Below are 25,829 nucleotides of genomic sequence, written 5' to 3'. Positions count from 1 at the left end.
CATGTTCGTCGCCTCAGGCCACCCGCTCAACCTTAACACGACGACTTGAAACCCGACCCGCCTTCGATCCGAGAGCCCCACTGTCGGTGCTTCATTGCTGTGTCGAAAACATGTAACATGTCACGAAAGCGACATGTCAGTCGACTGGCTGAACGTTGCTTCAAATCATGTTTAGCAGGGAGGGTGGGAGTTGATAAAGATACGTCAGAGAGAGATTAGGTTTCAGTGGGGAAATCTGACGGTGACCGTGTACTGTCGCTTTTTTACCGGAAGTGCTTGCCACTTGTGACTGCCGCGTTGTATAAGCTTGCGAGGAGATTGAACACCATACAATGGACGCGTCTACGCGGTTATATGCACGATTGGGCGAAATTCCTGAAGATCCTAATGACCCCGAGAGTCTTGATGATCTGATCGTTTGCGCTTTTGGGGCATTCGAGAGGTACTACTTGTGCTGGAAAACAAGAAGCGGCGAGTTCAGGCAAGGTCAGAGCAGTAACCTTGAAGAAGCAGCATCTACTGACGTCTGGCAGATGGCTACGATCTACCTCTCGCACTAAACGACTGGCTAAACCCGACTGACGGCACAGCACGAGACTGGGCCTCGCTTCAGGTTGTTTTCGGACGCGGTGAAGAATACTTTGCGTCGGACAAGAACGGGAAACTCGAGTACAAAGAACCAGAAGTCAAGAAACAGGCTGAAGAGGAGGGAAAGGAGAAATCTGACAGGCAAGCGCTGCGCAGATCCAGAACAGTTTCGTTCCTGCGACCACTCTCACAGGCCAGCAATCGATCCGATGGCCCGGCTGCCGACCAGCCTGCGAATAACAGGCGCACATCATCCATCTCATCTCATCGAGCGTCGCGGCCCCCCAGCCTTTCATACTCTACAACAGGATCAGAAGCTTCTACAGCGCCTCCGATCAGCAACGAATCTCAAAGTACTGTTCCAATCGCAGAGACCTCCTTTGTCTCGCGATTCACATCATTGGGCTCCGGCACAGGTCCAACAGCTGTAACATCTACACCAGCAGCGGAACTCAATGCGTTGATAGCTATCCCAACCTCGACGTCGAGTACGACTGCTACGCAGGATGCTCCTTCTTTCTCCAATCCGCCGCAGCTTTCGAACAAGAACGCGAACCGGTCAGGTATCACGTCCATACCTGAAGAGAGATTCACACACAAAATCAAGTCGATCGACACCACCCCTGAAGCATGTACATGCGGGTGTCACGACCCACCAATTCCTTCTGTCCGGCAATCCACCTACGCCAATGCCAGCGTCCAAACAGATCCGACATCACCGGCACCGAGGTCAGCTCTTCGAGTCGACACATCCAGTGCTTCCAGATGGAGCAACAACAACTACAGTGCCGTTTCTCACGACTTGCAAACCCCCATCTTTGATAGCTGTTCACCGGCGATTCCTTTCTCCATGGGGCGGATGACAAATTACTTCAGCAAGCCTGGCTACCAGCTCGGCGATAGCTTGGCCAGTGGATATCAATATTGTGAGCAGCCGATGTATCAGTACCAAGATGCATTTGGGGACGAGGCTTTGCGGTGAAGTACTCTCGAACCCACGGCCCTCGGACAAACAAGCTGGCCTCGTTCGCAATGCTTCAGAAAGACAGTCCGCAGTCTACGCGCTTCCTTCGTGCCGTTGGAAAGCGCCTCGTCAGTGTAGTACACCCGTCACAGCACTCGATACTGGCCCTAAACCCCACGGATGCACACCGATTTCTCTATTCCTACTCATCTCCTCTAAGACTCCTGAGGAGCTGGATGACAGTTGCTAGGCTCGAGGCGCTGGATGGGACATCCTCACAAGCAACAGGATGATGGATTTTGTACCTTTCCTTTCGTGCATTGTCACGCTCCCTTCGAGACCATCTGATTCCAGAAGTGGGAGGTATAACGAAGGCATGAAGAGTTTGGAGAAAGCGTCGCGGGATCTGAACAAAGTGTTTTTATAATAATATAATTTTGGGCTTTAGACCCTTCGTTGGTCGACGCAGCGTATTCAGTTTGGCGCTATAGCTCTCAACAGGCATAACCAACTTTGCTTGTGTAGTTAACCAGTTGTATAGAGCCGCAGAGCATTGTCTATGACATAACGCCAGCAACTTAAACAAAAGATGTTAAAATGCATACAGCATGCTCTGTAAGCCACCATCAGCGCCTGGACGCCGCAGGGGCAAAAAGATTAATTGCATCGGCCGGGAATCGAACCCGGGGCTAGCCGAAACTGTCCTGTGAAGGATGGCAACGGCTAATTTTACCACTAAACCACCGATGCTGCAGATGATTTGTTAAAGATTTCATTGACTGTAAAATCGATAAAGTGGGGAAAGTAGCCTACACCGAGAATAACGGTACTCATCAGTATCATTTCTTGATCATTGCGAGCTGAATTGTTTCATCTGCAAAAGCTCGCTAATGCCCTCGGTGCCTGGTGCTAAGGTGCAGACGAGCCGACACAGCGTTGCAGTGGAGTGACCTTCCTATCATTGGACAAACCCCATTTTACGAGGATGAAAATCCCACAACTGAGACTGTTGAGGTATCATGTGCGTTCTCGTGCAACCTTGATTGGAACCAGTGGAATCTCAAGGCACCTAGGTGGTTTCTCAATTCTCTCTCTGTGAGCGGGGCTCTCTGTTGGTAATAACACCACTTTAAATGCAATAGTCAGGCCCTCTGATGATCATGGATGGCGATCGGTCATCTAGACGCAGCGGTCATACAGCTCAAAGTTACGTACAAGCACTTGAGGAAGGCCTTTGGATGACTGCAGATCGTACGAGTGGTTTATGTAGCATAAAGCACCCATCGAACTGCCCTAAATTGGGGCGGTTCCATGCGAGAGTAGCACATGTTGCGGGAATAGTTTGCTTTTAAGTTGTTGGTGCGTTAGTCGCTTGTGATGTGCAAAGTTACCTCGCTGGTGTTGTTCAGTGAAAGTGCTGCCACCTCTCTGTCAATTACCAACAACAGATGATGTACATTTTTCCCCCTGCGATATGGATGGCACGTAGCTACGGACGTCTATCACTGACAGGTAGCCACTTTCTTCGTTTATTTCCCAATCCTATGGATGTGACCCGATCGCGTATCAGCATCTTCGTGAGCTGTATCGCCACGCATGCACCTTCTCTTCTCTTCCATCGCTACGTGGGCTTGTGACTCCTCGGCGTCGCTGTAAACCAATCAGGCTTTCTGCTTTTCGATTGTATCGTGCGGACGCCAACGACTTGCTTTGTCATTTTGTGCTTCAGCGGTGCGATAGCTAAGCTTGGCGTGTAGCGTGCGGATCAAGAATACCTAGGTTTACGTTCAGACTTTTTGACACATTTGGTCTCAAGTCCAGAGATTTTGCGAATGTTGCCATTCGGCATTATCCACAGGTCGTGCAAGTAGTGAGGATTAGACCTGTCAGGGCCCAATAACAGGAGAGCCGACTTCGGACGGTCGTCTACACATGTTTGAAGGTTCATTGCCCCACAAACGTTGTAGATACATGCTGACGACGAACGTTTTTCTTCTGTAATTGCTTCTGATCTGGTTGGAGATACAGACCCATCCTCGTTGGCCTTTTTCGGAGGAGAGACAAAGAGGATCTGCAGTACAGTACGGAGTTTCCATCACGGATGCCTGCATTAACTGTGAAGACCCCGCGATGGTTCCCAAAGAGCTAACTCCCGTCGCTAGAGAGGAGACAAGTTCGCAATGGCGCGTATTTTCGATTTTTCCTTCCGAAACGTGCCTGGTTCGATAATAACGGGAGTCATTGCGTTTTAGGTGTTCGATATCTGACATACGGTATAAAGAAACCTAGAACGATACATGGGTTCGCCGTCAGAACGATTCGATAAAGCGGCGGGAACCTTGTTGCCGACGCGGAAAGTTTCGCGCAGAGAGCACCGCATACGCTTCAGGCAGCAGATTGGCTTCCAGTACTTTTTGTCTTGCATTTGAGCGGTCAACCTGCTAGGCCAGCAACGCAAGTTATGTCTATTAGACTGTGGGTTCTACTTTTTGAATGGATGCTGGACCGACATGATCGAGAACGAACGTAGCTTCTACATGACATGAGCTTCCCAGACAACATTGGGCGAAAAACTGGCGACATAATCTGCAGCCTGCAACACAATTGTCACTCGACAAAGCGAAGGTGACCTGTGAAACGAAAAAAAGCTCAACTCCTCGACCACAAAGAGGCCAACAAATGGTGCAAGAAGGTATACAGGATAGACGTACAGAAACTGTGAACGAGGCCGGATCTTTGCAAAACTACCCGCTGGCTCTCTTACTCGCGTAAAAAATGGGAAGGGCACTCTCAAGATCATGAAATCATCAACGTAGCTACGTAATGTTATCGCCTATACCATCATGCCTTCGATTCAAGCATGCCGTAATGCTCTGCGTCCCCCCTGCCGAGTACTGCATCGTAGGGAGCATTTTGGGACGATGTGACGAGAAATCGTGTGTTGTGTAGTCTTTTGCTATTTTGCTCGAAGCACCAGTATAGATCAACATATCCATCAACCTCTTGGATATTCATCTGCTCCTTCCCATGTGATATGGTCTCCTTGTCGAGGGGATGTATATGTGCTCCCAGCACGTTCGTGACGAGGCTTTGGGATATGACATTTGTGTTGGATTTAGGGTCGTAGGATAACATGGCGATCCGCCATACGTCTGCGTTGTTCGGTCCTTTGGTTCGAATCTCTATCGGAATTGGCCTTCTGAGCTGGCGCCTCCTCTACCGTCCGTCAGTACTGCCCAATATCAGTCGGAACATATAAAGCGAACTCTTCGTCTTGAATGTAGTAGGCTTAACGGATTACATCTTGCCATTTTATATAGTGCACATGGGCCAGAAGTCTGTCGACTTGGTCGCCGTTGATACAGGCAGTGCGGATGTGAGAGGGAAGCTGAGCAAAAGGTACAGAGGAGCGCGGCCTTGTTAAAAGAAGGACGAATGGGCTGCCTGCGGCATGACGAAGCATGATTAGTCTCGCATCCCTTGTCGACTGAGTATTATAGTTCTTTTCTATTTAGCCACAACACAGCAAATAAGTTAGCTGTAGCACTTTCCTTGGTTCAAGGAGATTGCGTTGAAATACGAGGAAATTCTGATGCGGTTCACCCACACATATCGATGTCGGGAGTTCCACATCTCGAGAAGTCCTTCGTCGTTCATGACATGGCCTGAGTCCTTCGGACCTCAGGCTGACGCTTGGCGCTGATCGCGCGCCTTTCGTTGATTGATCGTACGCGGAACTCGTTGATTATTGGGCAAGAGTTCAGTCTTGGTCCGAGCGTGCGCCGCCGCTAATGCAAAGGGTACCCTCCCGTGCCCCTTTGTCGCTTCCCTCGCTTGCCTTTTAATTATACTTGGTTGCCTCTCTTCCCCCGTTGCCTTCCTGAGGTCCTCCCTCGTTCATCTCCTCATCACGTGTCTCGTTATCTGTCTGTCCCGAGGTCGCTTCCAGGAGCGGCTTGAGTATTCAGAGCTCACGACTTTAGTGCTCAAGATCAACTCCTGCTTAATTCCTAGACCTAGCTTTGCGCTTCGATCTCTACCGGGTAGGATTGTTGTATACTACAGGCGTGGCTGAACACGTTGTTTGCCTTGTTTCCTGCATAAGGCTCGTCAAGGCCCGATTAGTAGGTCGGGTGTGTGGGTGTCCACCAGGTAGCGAACATCCAGCCGTCTTGCCAAGCTCTTTCACCTAAAAGGCCCACTGCGTGTGTATTGCGATTGTCACAACATCGCCTTTGACTAGGTAGTGTAGATACATGCCTCTGCTAGATATCCTACGCGCGTTGCACAATATCCATCGAAGCCAAGTATCGTCATAAGGGGGTTCAATCGTACAAGGCAAAATTCAACACGCGAGCATCTCACATGCATATGCAGCTACGTTGGCATAACAGTAAAGACTCAGCCTGATGCACGATATTCTGCCACACCATTTCACCATTGGCCGAGAGGTAGATAGTAGCAATGTAGGTCTGGTTGAGTCCAACCACCTACAGCTGCAGGCGTACTTCAGACAGTTAGCCGGCTCATGTGTATGTACCCACTAAGCCCCCGTCATGGGCTTCATGAGACTACTTCCTTTCTCACTTCGTGGACCATGACAACTTTCGATCCTTTACCAGATGTTGTGATAGGATACCCGAAGTTGGCTGCAAAGATAGAAATTCTGCCAGAGGCTGCCATATACCGCAGATACGGTGCTCTCAACGCCCAAGACTTACTGTATCAACAGGCGGAGCTCACATATCTGGAGCAAGAGCTTCGTGCCCAGCAACGACTAGACCACGATGACCAGAAGGGCCACGGAAGGTCATATGCAACTAATTGGATCTGGTTGAAAAACTCCAAGGCGGAGGGGAACGGGCGCCAACTAGATCTCGTACTCGAGATTCGGGAGAAACTGGCAAAGTACAGTGAGTTCACAATGTTCAAATGAGGGCAAAGGCTAACAATAAGATCTACACAAAGACGAGGCAGTGATTAAGCAAGCAAAGATTTTGAAGTACCCAGAACCTACTGCGTGGGATCTCCAACATCTCCAAGACTATCTGGGTAGTAAAGAGATGGGTACACGTGCAATGGTTGGTGAGGATTCGTTGATCTGGGGGTTGAAGAGCCAAGACATCTCCCACAAACCAGACCTTGTCGCTCTCCGTCCCCGTGCGAAGAAGGATGCGTTCTCTATGTGGGCAACAGAAAGTACCATCTTCAACATCTTCAAGTGCGGCTGCTATAAGTTCATGAAGCCCTCACCGGTCCATGGTGCTATTGGCTATGAGGATAGCACAGTCTATCGGGTCACGTACTGGTTCACCAGCATCCTAGCCTCTCTTATCCCGATAGCCTCCATCGTCATACTGTATCGGGTTCAATCGATGGCTGCAAGACTTGGAATCATTGCTGCCTTCAATGTCTTGCTTTCAGTATGCTTGATGGGGTTCGCGGGTGCGAAGCGTTCGGAAGTGTTTGCGATCACTGCCGCGTAAGTCAGCCTCTGTGTAGACTCGAAGGTGGCAAGCGCTGACACCTATCAGTTTTGCTGCAGTCCAGGTTGTCTTCGTAAGTGCAGACAAGAGCACAGCAACCTGCACGCCATACGGATCAAACTCAGTGTAGGGCTCCACACTGGACTGTCAAGAGAGGGTCAGCGAAGAACTCAAAGCGGCAGCGGATACTCCTACCAGCAATTTTGAAAGAGAGGACAGCGAGAAAGATCATGAACCAAAGACACACAGAAGAGAGATGAAGGGTGCTTCAGCGGTCGTTTGCGTTAGGTGCATCTTTGACCAGATCATTTCAGTATGTAGTAACGCAAATCCTGCAATCATTCAACATTCGTGTAGTTCCTGTGCGATGCATTCTGTGTCTCAGCGCTTGCTCTCAACATGTCGCAATTTCAAGAACCCTTCCTTACTCCCCGTTCGTTGTACAGATCAGCTTATGCCCGAGTGTTAAATTCGACCATTTGAAGCTCCTAACGCGCATAGAAGTGTGATGTTCTTACATTGACCACTCGCTGTGGCCTTTAGTGGCACCCCGACAGTATCTGGCTCTCACTTCAAAGTGCTTGGGACACCCGTTGATTGATCCCTCTTGCAGAGCGGATACCCAACCACTAGGGTAAAGCAACGCTCGCTGTCAAATACAGACTTGGATTACATAATTTTTAGCGGAGGCGGCATTGGAGGCAACTACAGCGGCGTCACCTACGTCTTGTAAGAGTCATGGGTGATGGTGATGTTCACAAGGTTGAATAGTTGGAGAAGACGCCTGCCTCATGTTGGCCATAATGATACGTCTAGATTATGGAATAAACAACAGTTTGTCCCAAGGCAGTCGTCGGCCCTGCGCAATGCTAGTCTTGTAATAATAAAGTGTGCAACCAAGCCGAGGCCATACACAACGCTAATGCAGCACCAGTATGTACAATAGTACAAATGATTAAGATGTGGTGGAGAGAAGGACAAAAGTGTTATCCAAGGCACTCTACTTATATTATCCAAGCAAGCCATAGTGGTGGGCAAAGAAAGAAAATTTTCCGAGGCGCCTTGCTGATGCTATCCGCGCAAGCCGCAAATATCCTACAGAAGAATAAGAAGGTATAAAGGTCTAAAGCTAGCAATTTTTCGTCGCTCCAGGCGTCATTGTCTTGCTAGGTCGAAGCGGTGGGAGAATTGACGTTGAAACATGCAGGTTGTGCCGAAAAGCTAGGTGAAAGCAGTGAGTCGTTTTGTCTATCCGTCAAGAGGGCGTACAAAGGAGGGTGTGTGTCGTGATGAGTAGATGTCATAGAGCACAAGACGGGCAGAACGTGGATCTTGTGGCCGGGTATCGTATATGGTCGCAGACACTATACGTTAAGAGGTCTAGACGGAGACGGACATCTACTGTCGTTAGCATTTTTCAGGAACAAGTGAGCTATGTCCTTACTTTCGTCTCTTCATTCGTGTTCGATTGCAAGCAATCCTACTTCTTGGAAGTGCCTTGAGTCTACTTCTATTAGTCTCTCCGTTGACTCACAAATGTCTGTGAACGAACCTGTTGTTGCATAAGTTGGGCCACGGCCAGACGTTCTGCTTCCACTCTTCGAAGATATTCCTGGTCTTGGGCAGAATTTGAAGTAGCGGTTGGGCCAGCTGCGGAACCATACGAGCGGAAAGGGTTAAGCACCTTGGGCTTCTTTCCGTAAAGACCGTTTTTTACTAGTGATGGGTGACCAATGTAGACGTCAAATTCATCAGAGTCGATGACATGGAAAGTCGCGTGGTAGGTCTTTGCCGTGAGCGTTATCTTGTCGCCTGAAGGTGAGGACAACGTCGCATCCTGTGTAGGACCCCACCTGGCAGTCACTTGTCCGATACTGTGGACGACCTCGCCGGTTATTGTCTTTCCAACCGGCACTGAATTGGCGTTGTCGAAATGAAGACCAAGGACCCGTACAGCATAGGTGCTTGACATGAGGTCGACATCGGACTGGGAATCGAACCTTCCGGTCGCGGAGCGCCTGATCTCTGGTCCGTAAACGGACATGAGGTAAATGATGTTGATAGGCATGTTCCAAGTGTTGCTCGTGCTCAGTGGTGGCGCATCTTCTACATTCCTCTCCTGACGAGATCGGCGTTTGAAGGTCCCAATCAGATCGTACGCAACCTTCTTGCAGTGTGTCTTCAAGCGTGTTGTCCAGATAGTGACGAAGGAAGCAGCCGGGGTTGCATCGTGTTTGTAGTCTGCTACCTGTGTGTGCGAATAAGGATGCGCAGGAAGGTGCGATGCGTCGTTGAGGAGTGATGTAGAAGGAGCTGCAGGTGCGTTGGATAGGTCTGCAACACGTTAGTTAGTGAAACATGAGACAGAGTGAGGTGCCTTTACAGCCAGCTTCACAGTGGTTGCCTCCTGCCATGTTGTCTTGGACTCCAGCGATGGTAGTTGGCAGGCTTGTCGATTGCGGTGGTCTTGCTAGCTGTGGAGGCCGAGGGCAGGTGCTGTGAGGGTGGACGGCGGTGGGGAAGTGGGTTTGGGTTGCAGGACGCAGCGAGATCACAAAAGCGTGGAAGCTATCACAGCTTGGAGACCGTGCCTGGGCGAGTTGTCGGCAGTGTGTGCTGCATTGGGGGATTGTTGTGCGGCACGTGGCAGTCACGGCGGAGGTGATGGAGGAGGAGGATGGGAAAGAGCGAGATAAATGCAGGATTGGGAAAGCGAGACTGGAGGGGGGAAATCCGAGTGACACAGGCAGGGTGTTTTTAAGGCAGGTCAGGTAAGCCAGCAGGAGCGGCCGGGGCATGGGTGTTGCGCGAGAGCTTTCCAGCGTGTGATCAGACTACTGGGCTGCCGTGTCAAGGGACGCTAGGACGCTGGGATGCTGGGACGCTGGCTCCGACGGTTGCATCTTAAACCAAGAGAGAAAGGCGCACGTAAAGAGCAGATTGGGTGCGCGATTGACCAAGTGCAAGACTGTATATGCGACGATGCAAACGTCCAAGGCCTTGAGGATCTGATGCCTCCTCGTAGGGCTATGGTTCCCGCCAGCACCCGTTGGCTGGTATTACAGATCCATCAATCAACCGGGGAACCGGATCGCAACCACGTCTCGAAAGCCGCCTTTGAGTGACGCAATGCAGCATTGCAGCGTGAGTCCTCGCGCCGTATGGTCAGTGCCCACTTTTAGTGGGAATCTCATCGTCGCGTGGACGCGTACCCAGCGCCGCCAAGACCCACGCCCGTCTGCCAGGCTCCTGCCGAGATGAACGGACGATCCGTAGCTTTGCAGTTGCTTGATGTTTCGAAACACATGGTTGATCAGGACGAAGCGCTCGTCTGGTCGCGTAATTGGGCACAGCAAGGGCTCCTTGCCATTGACAATGGGTCCAAGGTGCTTGCCGCTTGGCTCGCATTCATTTCTTCAGGAAACCTGGCTGGCCATCAGTCGATCAACCGTCGCGTTCGCGAATTCGTTGCTTACCCCGTCGCTATCCAGCCTAGCACCCAGCATCCCGGCACACTTGTCCAGCCCTGGTAAGGCTGAGCCACGTCTTAGAAAGCCACAGCCGGCGCCTGGTGGTTTTTACTACCGAAATCGCCGTGATAGCGATCAGATGTGTTGGACGGATACAGGTCAGGGCAAGGAGATGAGGTCGACTTTGAGTTTTGTGCGAAGACCCTGAGTGCGGTGTAGCTTTCAGAGACATCCATGGCTGTGGATCTGATGGTGCACGAACCGTCGCACACTACTGGCACGAGCCGGCGACCGACAGGCAAAGCAAACGCACCTTCCTCTGCGACGACTGTACCATCCACGAGTGCGTTAGCGGGCCCGTACTCAGAGCTCATCGCAAATGCGAGCTATTTCATTAAGGCTGCAGTCATCGAATTGATCTATATTGTTGTTCTGTTTGTTCTTCTTGAACTCCCGATTAGTAAAGGGTGAACAATATCCTTGAAAATGCCTGCCTTCAGATCAGCAACTTGCAAGCGCGTCAGACAGTTGCATCGCGGGAAGGGATGCGATAGTCGCTTAATGATGACCATCGCCGGTGGGTCTTCGGCAGCAGTTCACGAGGTGTTCAATCTCTCGTCGCTATCGTGCTTGTCACGTTCTTGATTCTACGCTGTTTTGCCAGTCAGATGGTTTGTGGATGGAGATCGGCAAAAGGCGGGGCGGGGGGCTCTGGTATGTTTCGCAGTATCAGGACTCGTCAACTCAGGGGTGGAAACGAGACTGTTAGCAGATTGGAGAACGGGAAAGGATGGGAAGTGGCACAAAGCAACGGCCTCAGACGAAGGAGATGGCTTACCGCAGGCAACGGAGGGCTAGAGGAGGGCATAGCAGTATTGAATGGCCACTGGCAGATAGTGTTCAACGTTCGATTACTCGGGGGGGTATATAGCGTGTATAAATGATCATGACGTGCATCCAGCTCATCACGACTCGAGCCAGCTCCCTGCAGCCCAGGCTACAGCACAAACTGCCAACGCCACAGCACCAACGATTTGCTTAGACCAACTCTGCTCCTCACGTACCATAGCCGCACCTTGCTTCTTGAAACTTTGAGCCGGTTTTGCTTCTTCAGCAATGCGTTGTACCCGAGCATCCATACTCAAGCTCTCGTTGTGCCTCCTCTTCGCCTCAAGAATCATTTTCTCGATAGCCTCTAGCTCTTGTTTCCACCGTGTTTCATTCCTCTTCTCTCCCTCCACCTCTACGTTCTGCACGTTTCCGAAAAAGTCCATAACCAGCCTGTTCCTTGCTGAGTGCTCTCCGCCCTCAAACAAATCGTAGCGTATGCCTGGGTGCGAGTGGATCTTTTCTTCGTCGTAGCTATCGAAAAGTTCGCCCATGGTGAGCTTCGACGTTGGGTCGCGAACCTGTGTTTCTAGGAACTCGAGGTTGTAGTACGTGTAGCGATCGATGACGGCGACGCCTACGTCTTGGTCGGCATGGTGCGAGTAGGAAGACTGGTCGATTTCGGAGGAGCCGGTTGCGAGGATGTTGGGTGAGTAAAACTTCGAGTACATGGTGTTGGCTTGGCAGGTGTCTATCATGAAAAGCATCTCGTGATAGCTAGAGGACGCGTTAGTGAGGCGCATACGGTGCAGGTATAGGGAAGGCAGCGTACCGTTTCTTCTCCCACATCTGACCAAACGCGTCTGCGAGGTCGAAAGCGCTGATCTCTTCTGCGTCTTGAAACTTCAAAAACTCGTTACCGCCGTGTCCTGTCATGTACACAAGGATATTGCTACGCTCGTCCGTCATCAAGCGCTTGCTCCGTGGAATGTCCTCGCCTACACGGTCTGTCATAAGACGAATAAAATTCTCCACTGTGACTTCGTAGCCTCGGTAGTCGACCTCGATGTTGTCTCCATACAGGTCCAGAGCGCGGTCGGCGTTGTTGTACACGCTGCCGGGAAAGGCGTTGCGGGGGTTGCAGGCCATGTCGTCAGGCAGCATGAGGATGATCTGTGAGTCGGGGATGCCGAGACGCTTGACGGTACGGTAGAGCGAGAGGACGTTGGCGAGGTGGCGGTAGTTGAACCAAAAGCGCGATGTCGACACCAGTACAGCCCAGTTGGATGTGTGCTCTCCTGCAACGAAAGGCGCCGCCAGCAGCGGAAGCAGGGCGCTGGAGAATTTCATGGCGAATCAAAGGAGCCTCGAAAGCTGGGATGGCTGGGCTGAGGGAGTATCGACGAACTGAAGCGCGCCGAACAATGTCCCTGAACGGCAGCTCGCGATGCGTGTTGGGTGTTGGCGGACACTGACAAATCGGAGATAAGCCGGCTCTACCGCCAGCCTCATCACGTGTGGGGAACGTTACTAATTGCATCATGGAAGGCCGCGCTATCTACATCTATCTGAGCACGCAATACCATCCTGGCTTTTCTAAGATGCTCGACTGAACGTCCTATCACATTCTAAACTTCACGCTGTCCGTCACGGTCCCCCTCCAGGATTTACCGACCATGGCACCAGACCGAGGATCATCACCACGGCCATCGACGGATGAGTACGAAAGAGCGGACGATGCTGGGGACGATGCGCCAATCCATGCTGGAGACCGTGACTATCTGGCGGAGCAAGCTGCACAGCCGCAGAACTTCACGCCGCGAGGCGTTCTGGTGGGCCTCGGTATTGGCGTCGTGATATGTTTTTCGAACATGTATTTCGGCCTGCAGACTGGATGGGTATCTGGCATGGCTATGCCCTCTGCTCTGATTGGGTTTGCATACTTTAAAGTTGTTGCACGCACGCTGAAGCTCCCCTTCACTCCCGTGGAGAATGTACTCGTTCAATCAGTCGCTGGATCTGTTGGCACGATGCCTTTGGGATGTGGATTTGTAGGCGTTATTCCAGCGTTGAACTTTCTGCTAAAACCGGAGGAAGGTGGTCCCTTGGATATCAGTCTTTGGAAGCTGATCGTATGGTCAGTGGGTATCTGCTTCTTTGGCGTAGTGTTCGCTGTGCCGTTGAGGAGGGAGATGATCATCAGGGAGAAGCTGAAATTCCCAAGTGGGACCGCTACCGCTCTGTTGATCAAGGTGCTACACGGCGAGAAAGAGTCAGGCCCTACTATCCCACACACCAGGCAGGGCGGGAACGAAGCAGGCGATGAATCAAGAGGACTATTGCAAGATGAGCGCGTCGAAGCAAGAGGCCAGGAACAAGACGACGACGACGATGACGGAGACTGGAAAGCGAAGATCCGACTCCTCGTCATCGCCTTTGCGGGCTCTGCTCTCTACACGGTTGCATCCTACTTTGTTCCCCAACTTCACGACATCCCAATCTTTGGCCTCCCTCTCGCAACCAAATGGCTATGGACCCTGAACCCATCCCCTGCCTACGTCGGTCAAGGTATCATCATGGGCCCCGCAACAACACTGCACATGCTTCTCGGCGCCATCATAGGCTGGGGTTTACTATCGCCTTTGGCAAAGCACAAAGGCTGGGCACCAGGTCCGGTATCAGACTGGACCAATGGCTCCAAGGGCTGGATAGTATGGATATCCCTCGCCATCATGCTTGCAGATTCCCTTGTCAGTCTTGGTTGGCTCGTGATCCGCCCCGTTATCGCAATCACACGCCTCTACTACCCGGTCGCAAAGGAGACATTCCAATCACATACTTGGCGCGAGCTTCTAACCTTCAACATCTCTTCTAGCCCAGGATACACCTCCCTCTCGGATGGCAGCACGTCCGCTAGCCCCATTGCCGCCATCAAAAAGCACCTCGACTCCTCCTCCGAGCCGGACGCACCACCCGAACATCTCATCTCCACCCGTACGACGCTCATCGGCCTTGTCGCCTCCCTCGTCCTCTGCGTAGTCGCCGTCCACGTCTCCTTTCCCGGTCTTATCCCCTTCCGCCTAACCCTCCTTTCTCTCGTCCTCGCGCTCCTACTGAGCATCATGGGTGTCCGCGCGTTAGGCGAAACCGACCTGAACCCTGTGTCTGGCATCTCGAAGCTGACACAGCTCGTATTCGCACTCGTCACACCGACGACTGGCCCTGGTGCGAAGAACGCCGTCATCATCAACCTCGTTGCCGGCGCCATCAGTGAAAGCGCGGCACTACAAGCCGGCGACTTGTTGCAGGATCTCAAGTGTGGACATCTCATTGGCGCAGCGCCGAGTGCGCAATTCTGGGGTCAGATGATTGGGAGTGGCGTCGGTGCTGTGCTGTCTGCGGTTGTCTACAAACTGTATACGAAGGTGTACACGATTCCCGGTGGACTGTTCGAAGTGCCGACGGGGTACGTGTGGGTGTTTACGGCAAGGCTCGTCACAGGCAAGGGACTGCCGCCCATGGTAGGGGAGTGGGCTAGTGGAGCTGCGGTGATCTTTGCGATAGGCACAATGATTAGAGTGTGGGGAACGAACAGGAAGCAGAGAGGGCTAAGTGGGTGGTGGATCGATTTTGTGCCGGGCGGAATCGCTGTCGCTGTTGGTACGTATTGTGTGTTGTGATTGTGACCATACGCTGACTTCGCTGTAGGCATGTACAACACGCCCTCATTCACCCTGGCACGCACTGTTGGCGGTCTTATCAGTCTGTGGTGGAGGCGATGGAAAGGCAACAGTGAGACGCCCATCATCGTGTTAGCCAGTGGCTTGATCTTGGGAGAAGGGCTGTTCAGCATCGTGAATCTGTTGTTGGCAAGCTTGGATGTACCCCACCTGTGAACAAGACCTTGTGTAGACTTGTATCAATTGCGGTTTCTATTAAAATCGCATGTATGAGTTGATGCGCCATGCTCATGCCCTAATGTATCATGCAAAACCCTTAGCGCCGTCGTGAGATGCTTTTACCATAGTAGTACCCCAAACGCCGTAGTATGCTACCAAGCAGGTACGAAACTGCAATGCAAGCGCCGCACTGATGCATATACTTTTGTAATAAACCCTAACGTCTCACCAGCAACTAGCCAAGGTGGCTTGATGGACCCGCACCTCCGTACGCCAGTTCTTTGAATCCTGTGGGCACGGTCCAACCATGCATGGCGCAGGCACGGATGTAGGCGTCAACAGCCTCACCAACACCGTAGTTGTTGCATCCTCCACTCTCAAGACGAGCCGGCTTTGATTCAAGGCTGGTGATAGCCATGCGCACTTGGACCAGAACGGACTCAATCGAAGAAACTGCACTCCAGCCGTCGTTGGTCAAAAGCTCCATGCACATGGCACCGCCAGCAGTGACGTGGCCGCCTCCTCCAGCGGCGAAGGTTAAGAAGCGGGGCCGAATGACACGAACGAATGGCGGCACCATTGGGTAGTCTTTCCCAAAGCGAAGTTCTAGGACAACGCTCTTAACGCCTCGCTTCTTCATATCCTGCGCCAAAGGTAGAGTAGGATCGAAAGAATGAAGTTCCACAATCCATTGGTACATATTCTCAGTCCTGTCTTCGTCGATGTGCCAGCCAAGCTCGTGCAGCGGTTGCTCGTTCTGCGTCTTGATAAGGGCCTTGAAGTCGCGCATTAAACACTTTGTTGCGGTAGAAGAGGCCCACGCCGGTTGCTGAAGCATAGGTAGAGTATCGTAGTCCAAAATCCCCGGTACGTAATCTGTAAGAGACTTGGATGGCTTTAAACCGCCGGGCTTATTGAAAAGCCCACCCACCTTGGACTTTCCCTTGCCGTCTTTAGCAAAGTTGGGTGTCGGGAGGAGTTCGACGAATTGTTCGATGCTTGGTGAGTCGCTCTCGAAAATGACCATATCCTCGTCTAGCGTAGTGACGCTTGCAGCGTCATCATCCTCAATCTCAATAGCATCATACTTGCTTGTCCCTCCTGCCTTTTGTCGCTTATTGTGCTACTCGAGGGTCAGTGATCGAAGAGACTGAAAGAAGTAAACAATAACTTACTGTGGTGTTCAGTGACTTGGGACGTCGAGAACCTGCGATCGCGCGGATGGGGATGACAAGTTTGCCATCACTTCCCATTGGCGTTACAGTAGGATCCTGCTCCAGAATTTCCAACGGTAACGAACCCTTGTCCAATGCACTGGTTGCTTGCTGAGTGCCGGCGCTGCTGACGAAGAGATATCGAGTCTGGATCCAGTCAAGCTGGGATACCACCAGGTGGGGGCTCCTGCTAATGAACTCTTGCGGAGCGTTGACGATCTCGTTCAGAGCTAGAGATTGCTGGATCTTGAGTTCACTGTTTGGCCACGTGATGCCAACTCCGCCGTAGCCGGAGTAGCCTAGACTGGTACCGATTTCTAGAGAATGATAGACGCCGTGGCCGAACGCGCGTCCGTGATGAGTCTCATTGAAATGGAGGCCTTCGCGGATGATACTGTGCCAATTATGCAATGGGCTACCGTGCCAGGCGAAGAGGGTCGGATGTTTCAAGCGGAGTCTCTTGGAGACATCTCGAACAGACTGCACAAACCGTCGTTCTTTGTCTGGTGCACCCATGGCGAATCGAAACTGAGCCCATTGTGACATTCCGTACAGTCGATCCTCGGCTTTGCGACCCGTAGCGGCATCATCATCGGACTCAACTTGGAGAATACATGCTCGGTTGGATGCAATGATCCAACGCAGCAGGCCAAGGGCTGCGGGAGACAGACGGTCTGTCCATGCACTCAGAGAAGACTGTGCTTTTCGAATGAGGTACTGTCTCAGATCCTTGATAGGGGGAAGTAGATCGAGGAGCGCGCAAATGACTTGGCGTTTGTTTTGCTCCGGCAGATCGTCGAAATTTTGGTTGTAGATCTGGAACTTGGCTGGACGAAACTCGCCAGTGTTGTGCGAAGCCTTGGGTGCTGGCTTTGAGATTGGGGTTTGTGGGGCTGGTTGCAGATAACCATATCTATGAGGGGTTCCTGAAGCTGCATCTGGGACCGCCGGTTCGAAAGGCTCAGATACCTTGACAGAAGGGTAGTACGACGCGTCAACTATACGACAGTGCAAAGCTTTGCTCGGATCATCGTCGAATCGCAGCGTGATCCACTCGTTCCCTTTTACAGGGCAAGGTTTGGTCATGTCTTCAAACATCATCTCTCTGTTGTCCAGGTTCAGTTTCATTTCCAACGGAGTTGGTACATGTCCGCTCGATGTCCTTGACGATCCTAGATCTGACTGAGGCTGCATCATACTGCCTCGATAGGAAGAGCTGAGGGGGTAGTCTTGCTCATAAGACACCGCGGGAGGGACCAAGAGGGCGAGACCGGCAGGAAAGTCTTCCAGTCGAGATTGACGTGCGCTAGAGTAACAGAAGCTGACCAGCAAATCTACCACTTTCGGTTGAGATAGGACCTCGTGCTCGATACTCGGTCCGAAGCCTAGCGACATGTACTGGTAGAGACAGAGCGGGTTGTCACAGACATACGGCTTGATCGCTTGAAGGTCGTCGGCCATCTTACTGAAGCAGATGAGACAAAACTCGGTGCAACGCACAAAGTGGCGTAGAACGAACTGCATGCCGACAAGCGGCAATGAGTGTTCTGCGTCTGTCGACTGCTGGATATGATCGGCTGTGATGAGGGAAGGATATGCGGTGCTGACCTCCTCAGGAGCGTAATACTTGTCTTCTGAGCCTTCCGAATGCTTGCTCATGGGCCACAGTATCTGTTCGTTGTAGAACAACTCAGCGCCATTCCATGGCATTCCAGCGTGTCGATACTTAAGCAGCATGTGGAACCGTTGCGCTAGGAGCTCATTCAGAGGTCGCGAGATAAAAGAAGGGCGGAAGCCTGATTGGACCAAAGTCTGTTGCTGAGAGTCTGCCTGCTGAGCTTCCTCGCGACGCTTCTCGTCTTCCTTGCTGAGTACGGTGAAAGCTTGCACGGCTTCCTGTAACGAGGGCTTGTAGGATTCGGAAATGCCGATGCGCGTGCCGAAGTTGCGTTGTGCCTGGCTGGCGTCGTATGATCGTAAGTCATCTATGCTCTTGTACCCAGCCGGATAGTAGAATATTGCGATGAGATAATCAGTAGGTTCCACCTGCCAGGCCTGCATAGCTTCCTCCGAGATACCGAGCTTCGTGATGCGGACGGAAAGGCTGACGTAGCACCCAAGACCGTCCATGAGCCCGCCCAGGTGACCGACCTTGTATCCATTGCTCTTTGCTGCCCAAAGATCTCGGCGGATACGTTGTCGAAAGTCAGCCGAGGGCTCAGTGAAGGTTCCTGGGATTGAACTTTGGTGTCCATTGCTAAAGGGCTTAGGCAACATGTCTTCATCGCCCGGGAAATAATCCTCCTCGTACTCTTCGTCATCGTCATCTTCTAACCCATCTTCCCAACCCTCGAGCTGCTGTGAGTTGAGCATCTGTTGGTCGCCGTCTTTGTCAGTCGACTCCAGTTTGCGAGAAACGAGCTCTAGTATCTGCTGAACCGTCTTTCCGGTTGCGGAGATATCAGCCAATGTGCTGGACACTCTAGCAGGAGCATTGTCTGGACCGAAGATCATGCAAATGTGGCTAGAGGGATAGTCAGAAAGCTCTATGGTCGATGTCAGCGGTACTGCGATACTGCGATACAAGATGCCCGAAGTCAAGACGTCAGCACAAGCAGGTCAAGGCAACTCACCAGGAATCAAGACTGATACGTTGAGCTTGTGGTCGTCTGCAAGGCACATGAAGGTAAATTCGCCATCGTCAGCGCCAGACTGAATGTCTGAGATGCCGGCGACCGAGGCGCCCTCTACGGCAGCTGCCAGGTCAGCCACGAACTGCCTGCGAGGCATGCGGGGCGAGCTGGCGGTGGAGTCACTGGGGTTGAGGCTGGAGGTCGCTGGTGCAGGCTGGGTTCGTGGTTGGTCAAGCTGGGAGGTTGAGCAGAGTGGAGAGCCAGTCGGCGTTGCGTTGGAAGGTGCCAAGCGAGAGAAGGTCTTGAATAAGGCGCGGTCAGTTGCGGGGACGGGGCGGTGTGGTATCAATGCTTTTGCGTCGTGTGAAGGAGCGTATGATTGTTGCCGTGCAGCAGGAGTTTGACACGCGGAGACAAAGCGAGAGCAAGTGGTACAGAGAAGCGAGGAGAAGTAGCAGCGGCAGAGCGGAGGTGAGCGCTGTCTGAGGGAGCTCTGAGGGTTCACGGGCTCTTTCTTGGCATGGCTACTGCTTCATTGCTCGATTGCTTCTCGCACGACTGACTGTGTCTGATTGACGGACGACCGCGCCCCTTGGTGAAGCGGCGACTGAAGCGGCGACTGAAGCCTTTCCAGGCAGCAGAGCGCTAGCGCGAGCTGTCCTAGGGCACCCCGCACAAGCCTGTCGGTGTACGTACCCGTGGGCCCTTCACCGTCAACAGGCAAACAAGCATGTCGACGGTCACGACGAGGAGCTAGCAAGAAGCGAAGAGCGTCCGCCTTGTAAGACGCGTCGAGCACCAGCCATGATGCGCGCCAGTCCCGCTCCGGCGCGTCAAGCTGCCCCTCCCCCACTAATTAAGACGCGGCAGCGGCCAGTGTTCCGGGGCAGGTGGCTCGGCTAGCTGAGCCTCATCCCCATCTCCATCCTCATCCTCATCCTCATCCTCATCCTCATATACCAGAAAACCAGGAACCAGGAACCAGGAACCAGCAACCAGGAACCAGGAGTCGCGCCGCCATAGCGTCCGTTTGCTGCACCCCTCGCCATGGCGGTCGCAGAAGATAAGCCGGCGGCCAAATCCAGCCACGTCTCTGACCCAGCCCTCGTCGCCTTCCTGCCGTCCCACTTCGACCCCGCTGAATATCTGAATGCCACGCTGCCTGCGCTCTCGCTGGGTGGGCGGCCGGCCAGAGGCACCTCGGTCTCACTAGCGGACCTCTCGTCGCAGACGCAGGACCTGCTTTCACAGCTCAATGCGCAGACCACGCGACTCTCCGCCGTCCTCACCCAGCTGACCGACGACATTCTGCGCAGCGGAGGGCGACTGGCCTACGAGGTCGAGGTGCTGCGCGGCGAGACCACCGGGCTCACCGACGTGCTGAAAGATGGACTGAAAGACGACATGGCCAAGTTCCTGCCCGGCGGGCTGTCCACGGACGCAACCAAAGACGGAACAGCGTCCAGCAAGAGTCCGTCCGAGACCCAGCACAGCCATGGCGCTGCAGCTACAGAGGCAATGCAAGACGCCGCACAGCCCCTGCCCTCATCAGCCACTGCTGCTGCCGCCGCCGCCGCCGCCGCCGCCGCCGCCACCGCCGACACCACACCAGACTACATCATCTCCCTCCGCACCCTCACGACCGTCCGCACGCGCCTCGAGACGGTGATCAAAGTCTTTGGCGAAGCCATGCACTGGACCATCCCCCCCTCGGACATCTCCCTCGGCTCCTCTCTGATCAGCGTCTCCGCCCCCGAGCCTGGCAGCGACAACGCCTCGCTCGAGCAGCGCGGCAAAGACTTCGCCGCTGCTCTGCGCTCTGAAATCGCCGACCTGATCACGGGGGATCCAGAGCAGGGGCCCGCCAAGGCCGAGGCTAGGATCCAGGCGCTCAGGGACCTGGCGCTGGTGTGGAAGGGCACAGCCGAGGAGAAGGCGAGGGGCAAGTTCGTAGAGGGCTTAGCCAAGGTGGCCGAAGAGAAGCAGAGAGAGGCCCAGAAAGAGAGGGAGAAGACTCGAGCGAAGCCGCAGCGCAGCGGCAGCGTAAAGGAGAAGCAGGCACCGGCCAAAGAGCAGGGACGAGGTGGGTTCCTGGAGAATCTCGGTAGGATACGAGGGTTCGTTGAATAGACGGCGTCAGAAATGGAAGGAGACGTGCTGCTGCTGCTCCCGGAGCAAACCACCTGTGTCAGGACTCTACGTAGCTCCAGCGCATCTCAAAGCGATGAGACGAGGTTGAACGAACAAGGCCAGACTCATCATGTTGTGTAGCGGCTTCATTGCTTCCAGCTTCCGCTTCAACCCACCCCTCCCCTGGCTATGTTGGATCACCCTGGAGCCAGCCCTTTCTGGGCGACTGCAACTGAAGCCAGCGCAAGCCGCGAAGAGAGGTGGGGATGCTACTTGCAGGAGACTACGAAGACGACAGCGGCATAAGATCCACGTCTAAACGTCCAAACTTAACACCAAGCACCAGAATCCAAGCACCCCTACCCAGAATCCAATTCTCAAAACTCCTCAATGCCCCCCAGGGTATCATAAACAACGACAGAACGCCATCCAAATGCCCAGTGCAGTCGTCTCAGTACGTCGCCAAACCCTCAATAGCCGCCCTTGCGCGCATCGCTTGCTCTTCAAATGCCAGAATCTGCTGCTCGCATGCTTGCCTCAGCTTCTCCTCGCCCCTTTTGGCGTTGTACAGCACCCATTGCTCCACCGACATGTCCTTCTCAGACCTGGTAAGGCCGCCCAGCACGGTAGCTTGAAGATCCTCGGCTTTGGCTCCAGCCGCCACGACCGCGTCAAGACCGGCGTCGATAACCACGTCATTCATGAACCCACGGACCGCCTCCGGGTTGCTGAAGAATGCTTCCATGTCAATAGGCTGCCACGTCTCCGTCTCCGTCTGCTGACCACGTTCTGGCGTCATCGTCCTCGTCGGTGTCTTCTTAGGGGTTCCCACGAGGAGAGACGCAGGCAAGCTGGACATGTCGGCCTCCAAGTCCGTTGCCTCGGCTTCGACAGACTCCCTCTCCATGGGCTCTGCTTCGGCAAGCTCTGTGGGCATCGTCTTAGGCGTACCGGCGGGCAAAGAATCGGGCAAGCTTGAGATGCTGCTGTATCTTATGCGCTTGGGTGTGGTCTCGACGGCTTCTGTGTCGTCCATCTGGTCGCTCGTGCGCTTCTTGCTGCGTGACTCTGTGGTTGCGCTTGCAGTGGATGTGCGCGTGGATGCAGGCTTGGCTTTGGCCGCAGCCTTCTTCGCTTTGGGCACAAGCGCGGGCTTCTCGATGATTTCTTCGGTTGTGGTGTCGACTTGCTCGCTGGCGCCCTTCTTGGCACGAGTAGATTTGGGCCTGACATGGTCGATTGTGTCGTCAATCTGCTCGCTTACACGCTTTCTGCTACGTGTGGGCTTCTCAGCAACGTCGTCAACGGTGTTGTCGATCAGGGTGCTTGCGCGTTTCTTGCTGCGGCTGGGTTTCTCAACCACATGGTCGACTGTGTTGTCGATGAACGTGCTTGCGCGCTTCTTGCCGCGCGTGGGCTTTTCCGAGACGCTGACGAGGGAGTCGTCAATTTGCTCGCTAGTCCGCTTCTTGCCCCGTGCTTTGGAAGCTGTGCTTGCGGACGATGTGCGTGTGGACGCGCGCTTGCCCTTCTTGGTGGCAGGCTTTGGCGCAGGATGGTACAGGTCCTTGAGTGCGAAGAACAGACAGTCGGACGCGCGTCGTCGGTGCTCTTCCATGGGGTCATCACCGACATCCCAGGCGTCCAGCGACAGGGAGCAGTATGCACACGTAGCGCCGTCGGGAGTGTCGAGCGTGGGGTCATAGTACCAGCCCGCCTCGACCAGCTGCACGTCGTGTTAGCCATACAAGAGACGGGGGTGGGTGAAACAGCAGCCTACCTGCTCGATGCTGGGGAAGCCGGCGTTGCTGTCGAGCGGCCACGCGTCGCCAAATGTGTCGCGACGCGCCTGCATCATGGCATCGCAGATGGGATCCTCTTCGCTCCTGCCAGGGTCTCCCGTGCGCAGACGGATGCATGTGACGACGGCGAACCCGCAGCTTGGCGAGTGTGTGAGGTGTTCATAAGCAGGGACGTCGTTTTCCTCCCAGCCATCGAGCTGGCAATGGCAGGAGAAGCACTGGACATTGTCTGGGCTGGCAGTCGTCGGTTTCCAAACAAAGCCGGCAAAGGCGAGGTCGTGCGCGGACGGGGCTGCCAATGGCCAGACGTGCTTGGACTTGGCGGGCGCCTTTTTCGACTTGGAGGACGTGCGCCTGGATTTGGAAGGGGCGGGTGCGGCGAAGGTGTCGATACGCGCCTGCAGGCACGCGAGAGAGGCCGCCATGGCTCCTGGACGCTGTCGTGAGTCGGCGTGTTCGATGTGTTTCGAGGGTGTGGCGCGTGGATTGTGACGATGTCGACGTAGTCGCGTCCAGTGTCGCAGTGCTCGCACTCGATGGCACAGGGCGTGGTGGGCAGAGTGGTGGGGAAGGCGCGGTCGTTGGGGGGGGGAAGGCGCGGTCGTTGGGGGGGAAGGCGCGGTCGTTGGGGGGGGCAGGCGCGATGTAAACACGGCCGCAGCAACAGCAGCGCGCAACAGCAGCGCAACAACAGCACGGTGCAACGTACTACCTAGCGCGTGCTTACGTCACGCAGCTCTCTGCGCTTCCAGCAGCCTCAGGCACCGCCCTCAGCACAACATGTATCAATTCCGCCCATTAGTACGAACAAGGCGCACAGCACGGACAGCGTGGCACCGGCAGCCGCTGCTGCTCCCTGGCCGTCGTGGCTTCACCGCATCGCAGCCCAGCAGCAACAGCAGCCCGGCAACCACGGAATGGGAGGACCAAGCCCCCACGCTGTCCGACTTCTCGCAGCTGCCGCACAAGGACTTTGGCAAGAACCAGCTGATCCAGACCAATGAGGAGTTCAAGCGCTCGCTGCGCGGCATCCTGCGCCAGTTCCCGCCCATCACCTACGCCTTTGCCTACGGCTCCGGCGTCTTCCCCCAGTCGTCGGCCACGGCCTCGCTCACGACGCAATCGCCGCACCCCCACCCGCCCGAGGCGATCCTCAAGTGGCAGAAGGGCGGCGGCAAGATGATCGACTTCATCCTGACGCCGCGCTACTCGCAACACTTCCACTCGCTCAACCTGCGCGAGCACCGCGACCACTACTCGTTCCTCGGCTCCCTGGGCTCCGGCGTCGTCAGCCACGTCCAGGACCGCTACGGCGCCGGCGTCTACTTCAACCCCTATATCACCGTCAACGGCACCATGATCAAGTACGGCGTCGTCAACTTCGAGACGCTCCTGCGCGATCTTACCGAGTGGGACACGCTGTACCTCGCCGGCCGCCTGCATAAGCCCTGCAAGATCCTGCACGAGGAGCCCAATATCCGCCTCGCCAACCAGCGCAACTTGCTGTCCGCCGTCCGCTGTGCCCTCCTGCTGCTGCCGCCCTCCTTCACCGAGAAGGAGCTGTACTCGACCATCACCGGCCTGAGCTACCAGGGCGACCCGCGCATGCAGTATGGCAGCGAGAACCCAAAGAAGATCGACAACATCGTCACCCACCAGATCCGCAACTTCAGACTGCTCTACCACGATCTCATCATGTCCCTCCCCAACATCCAGTACGCCGACGCCCACGCGCTGGCCAAACCAGACTGGGTCGATGACATCAAGCTGGACCTGAAGCTCACGCAGGACATGGACCCCGAGCGACGCGCCAACATGGTGCGCCGCTTGCCCAAGAAGTTTCGCGAGAAGATCTACTTCCTGTACCGCGGCAAGTTCGGCATCCCCGGGCGTGAATACAAGGACATGCTGGAAGCGAGCACGGACGAGGACGCCAAAGGTGGTGTCAAGAAGCAGGTAGCCAGCGCCTTTGACAAGCGAATCGCAGCCGAGAAGGATCTGCCAGAAATGGTCACAAAGGCAGTCAACCAGACCGTCAAATGGCCGTCTACCGTGCAGAGTCTAAAGGGCCCGCTCACAGCGGGTCCTCAGAAGGCCTGGAGGTATTTGCAAGAAAAGCGTGAGAAGAGCAAGATGAAGTGAGCCGTTGAAGCTCGTCTGGGTCCAACAAGACTTGGCCCGCATCAAAGGCAGCCTCTTCAGGCAATTCTCCCTTGTGTAACACCACGTAACGCAAGCAAGCGTTACTGTCATAGACTTGTATTTGGATTGCATGCAGCCGCCGTTTAGCAGCATGCGGGTCAGGCTTGAAAGAAAAGTTGAGCGAATCTTATTTCTTTGCTGGCTGACCGAATCGGACCATGTACCACTGTGTAATCATAACCAACTGCGACCGCCAAGCACTTCCTTTGCATTAGATCTTCTCTCACGACTCGTGGTCCGCAAAACCCCACGAATAGCGGGGATGAGTACCGGTGTACAAGTCTGCCCAATATTGTGGATGCCGAAGGTCGATCGATGATCCTCCCTTGCCTCCCAACAGGGCGAAGGCTACGCCGACTTTAGTAACAGTCCAGACACATCTTTTGTACGCACGTAAACGTGGCGGAGAGACTCGTTGGGAGGACAGTCGAAGTGTTCAGGTGTCTTCAAACCACGGTGACGCTATGGCAGCATCTCATGGCAGGTGCCCTCGACGTAGCCACACAGTGGAACTTCCTCCATGCTGTTCGTGGTGACTCGCCTTGACGTCGGTTACTGTCCCCAGTCACGTTGCAACACGACAGCATCGAACCAGAGTGAGGACGTTCAATGC

At 54.2% G+C, this 25,829-nt stretch overlaps 11 protein-coding genes and 1 non-coding gene across 12 annotated transcripts, besides 6 other annotated features; 6 read left to right on the top strand and 6 right to left on the bottom strand.

The window, feature by feature from the left end:
• Nucleotides 1-332: 332 nt before the first annotated feature.
• EKO05_0005924 (uncharacterized protein) lies at nt 333-1,570 on the top strand (the record flags this gene model as incomplete). Its single annotated transcript, XM_038939891.1, has 2 exons — nt 333-486; nt 534-1,570. 2 exons carry the CDS (start codon nt 333-335, stop codon nt 1,568-1,570), a joined length of 1,191 nt encoding a protein of 396 aa, XP_038798941.1.
• Nucleotides 1,571-2,214: 644 nt separating this feature from the next.
• Nucleotides 2,215-2,302, bottom strand: EKO05_9t4. The gene has a single exon. It is a non-coding gene; the product is annotated as a tRNA-Gly (tRNA).
• A 2,091-nt stretch (nt 2,303-4,393) lies between these two features.
• EKO05_0005923 (uncharacterized protein) lies at nt 4,394-4,863 on the bottom strand (the record flags this gene model as incomplete). Its single annotated transcript, XM_059636693.1, has 2 exons — nt 4,394-4,768; nt 4,819-4,863. 2 exons carry the CDS (start codon nt 4,861-4,863, stop codon nt 4,394-4,396), a joined length of 420 nt encoding a protein of 139 aa, XP_059492676.1.
• A 1,286-nt stretch (nt 4,864-6,149) lies between these two features.
• Nucleotides 6,150-7,168, top strand: EKO05_0005922 (uncharacterized protein; the record flags this gene model as incomplete). The annotated part of the gene is made up of 3 exons (XM_059636692.1): nt 6,150-6,465; nt 6,521-7,034; nt 7,087-7,168. The coding sequence occupies 3 exons, from the start codon at nt 6,150-6,152 to the stop codon at nt 7,166-7,168; spliced, it is 912 nt and encodes a 303-aa protein (XP_059492675.1).
• Nucleotides 7,169-8,518: 1,350 nt separating this feature from the next.
• On the bottom strand, nt 8,519-9,452 carry EKO05_0005921 (uncharacterized protein; the record flags this gene model as incomplete). The annotated part of the gene is made up of 3 exons (XM_038939700.1): nt 8,519-8,542; nt 8,591-9,372; nt 9,422-9,452. 3 exons carry the CDS (start codon nt 9,450-9,452, stop codon nt 8,519-8,521), a joined length of 837 nt encoding a protein of 278 aa, XP_038798939.1.
• A 440-nt stretch (nt 9,453-9,892) lies between these two features.
• Nucleotides 9,893-9,926: a tandem repeat.
• A 369-nt stretch (nt 9,927-10,295) lies between these two features.
• On the top strand, nt 10,296-10,571 carry EKO05_0005920 (uncharacterized protein; the record flags this gene model as incomplete). The annotated part of the gene is made up of 1 exon (XM_038945874.1): nt 10,296-10,571. The coding sequence occupies one exon, from the start codon at nt 10,296-10,298 to the stop codon at nt 10,569-10,571; it is 276 nt and encodes a 91-aa protein (XP_038798938.1).
• A 902-nt stretch (nt 10,572-11,473) lies between these two features.
• Nucleotides 11,474-12,686, bottom strand: EKO05_0005919 (glycosylphosphatidylinositol anchor biosynthesis; the record flags this gene model as incomplete). The annotated part of the gene is made up of 2 exons (XM_038939821.1): nt 11,474-12,113; nt 12,169-12,686. 2 exons carry the CDS (start codon nt 12,684-12,686, stop codon nt 11,474-11,476), a joined length of 1,158 nt encoding a protein of 385 aa, XP_038798937.1.
• A 326-nt stretch (nt 12,687-13,012) lies between these two features.
• On the top strand, nt 13,013-15,232 carry EKO05_0005918 (OPT super; the record flags this gene model as incomplete). The annotated part of the gene is made up of 2 exons (XM_038939658.1): nt 13,013-14,996; nt 15,045-15,232. 2 exons carry the CDS (start codon nt 13,013-13,015, stop codon nt 15,230-15,232), a joined length of 2,172 nt encoding a protein of 723 aa, XP_038798936.1.
• Nucleotides 13,715-13,733: a tandem repeat.
• A 238-nt stretch (nt 15,233-15,470) lies between the features above and the next one.
• EKO05_0005917 (E2 ubiquitin-conjugating enzyme) lies at nt 15,471-19,239 on the bottom strand (the record flags this gene model as incomplete). Its single annotated transcript, XM_038939635.1, has 3 exons — nt 15,471-16,358; nt 16,411-18,995; nt 19,083-19,239. 3 exons carry the CDS (start codon nt 19,237-19,239, stop codon nt 15,471-15,473), a joined length of 3,630 nt encoding a protein of 1,209 aa, XP_038798935.1.
• A 751-nt stretch (nt 19,240-19,990) lies between these two features.
• Nucleotides 19,991-20,038: a tandem repeat.
• Nucleotides 20,039-20,047: 9 nt separating this feature from the next.
• Nucleotides 20,048-20,090: a tandem repeat.
• Nucleotides 20,091-20,129: 39 nt separating this feature from the next.
• On the top strand, nt 20,130-21,212 carry EKO05_0005916 (uncharacterized protein; the record flags this gene model as incomplete). The annotated part of the gene is made up of 1 exon (XM_038945873.1): nt 20,130-21,212. One exon carries the CDS (start codon nt 20,130-20,132, stop codon nt 21,210-21,212), a length of 1,083 nt encoding a protein of 360 aa, XP_038798934.1.
• Nucleotides 20,646-20,682: a tandem repeat.
• A 451-nt stretch (nt 21,213-21,663) lies between the features above and the next one.
• On the bottom strand, nt 21,664-23,439 carry EKO05_0005915 (uncharacterized protein; the record flags this gene model as incomplete). Its single annotated transcript, XM_038939841.1, has 2 exons — nt 21,664-22,938; nt 22,993-23,439. 2 exons carry the CDS (start codon nt 23,437-23,439, stop codon nt 21,664-21,666), a joined length of 1,722 nt encoding a protein of 573 aa, XP_038798933.1.
• Nucleotides 23,440-23,668: 229 nt separating this feature from the next.
• Nucleotides 23,669-23,710: a tandem repeat.
• An 84-nt stretch (nt 23,711-23,794) lies between these two features.
• Nucleotides 23,795-25,156, top strand: EKO05_0005914 (Mitochondrial translocator assembly and maintenance protein 41; the record flags this gene model as incomplete). Its single annotated transcript, XM_038945872.1, has 1 exon — nt 23,795-25,156. The coding sequence occupies one exon, from the start codon at nt 23,795-23,797 to the stop codon at nt 25,154-25,156; it is 1,362 nt and encodes a 453-aa protein (XP_038798932.1).
• Between the last annotated feature and the right edge of the window lie 673 nt (nt 25,157-25,829).

This window comes from Ascochyta rabiei, chromosome 9, assembly GCF_004011695.2.
Source record: "Ascochyta rabiei chromosome 9, complete sequence".
NCBI lineage: Eukaryota > Fungi > Ascomycota > Dothideomycetes > Pleosporales > Didymellaceae > Ascochyta > Ascochyta rabiei.
Note: the sequence above shows the minus strand (reverse complement) of the source record. Positions and strands in the feature narration are given on the sequence as shown.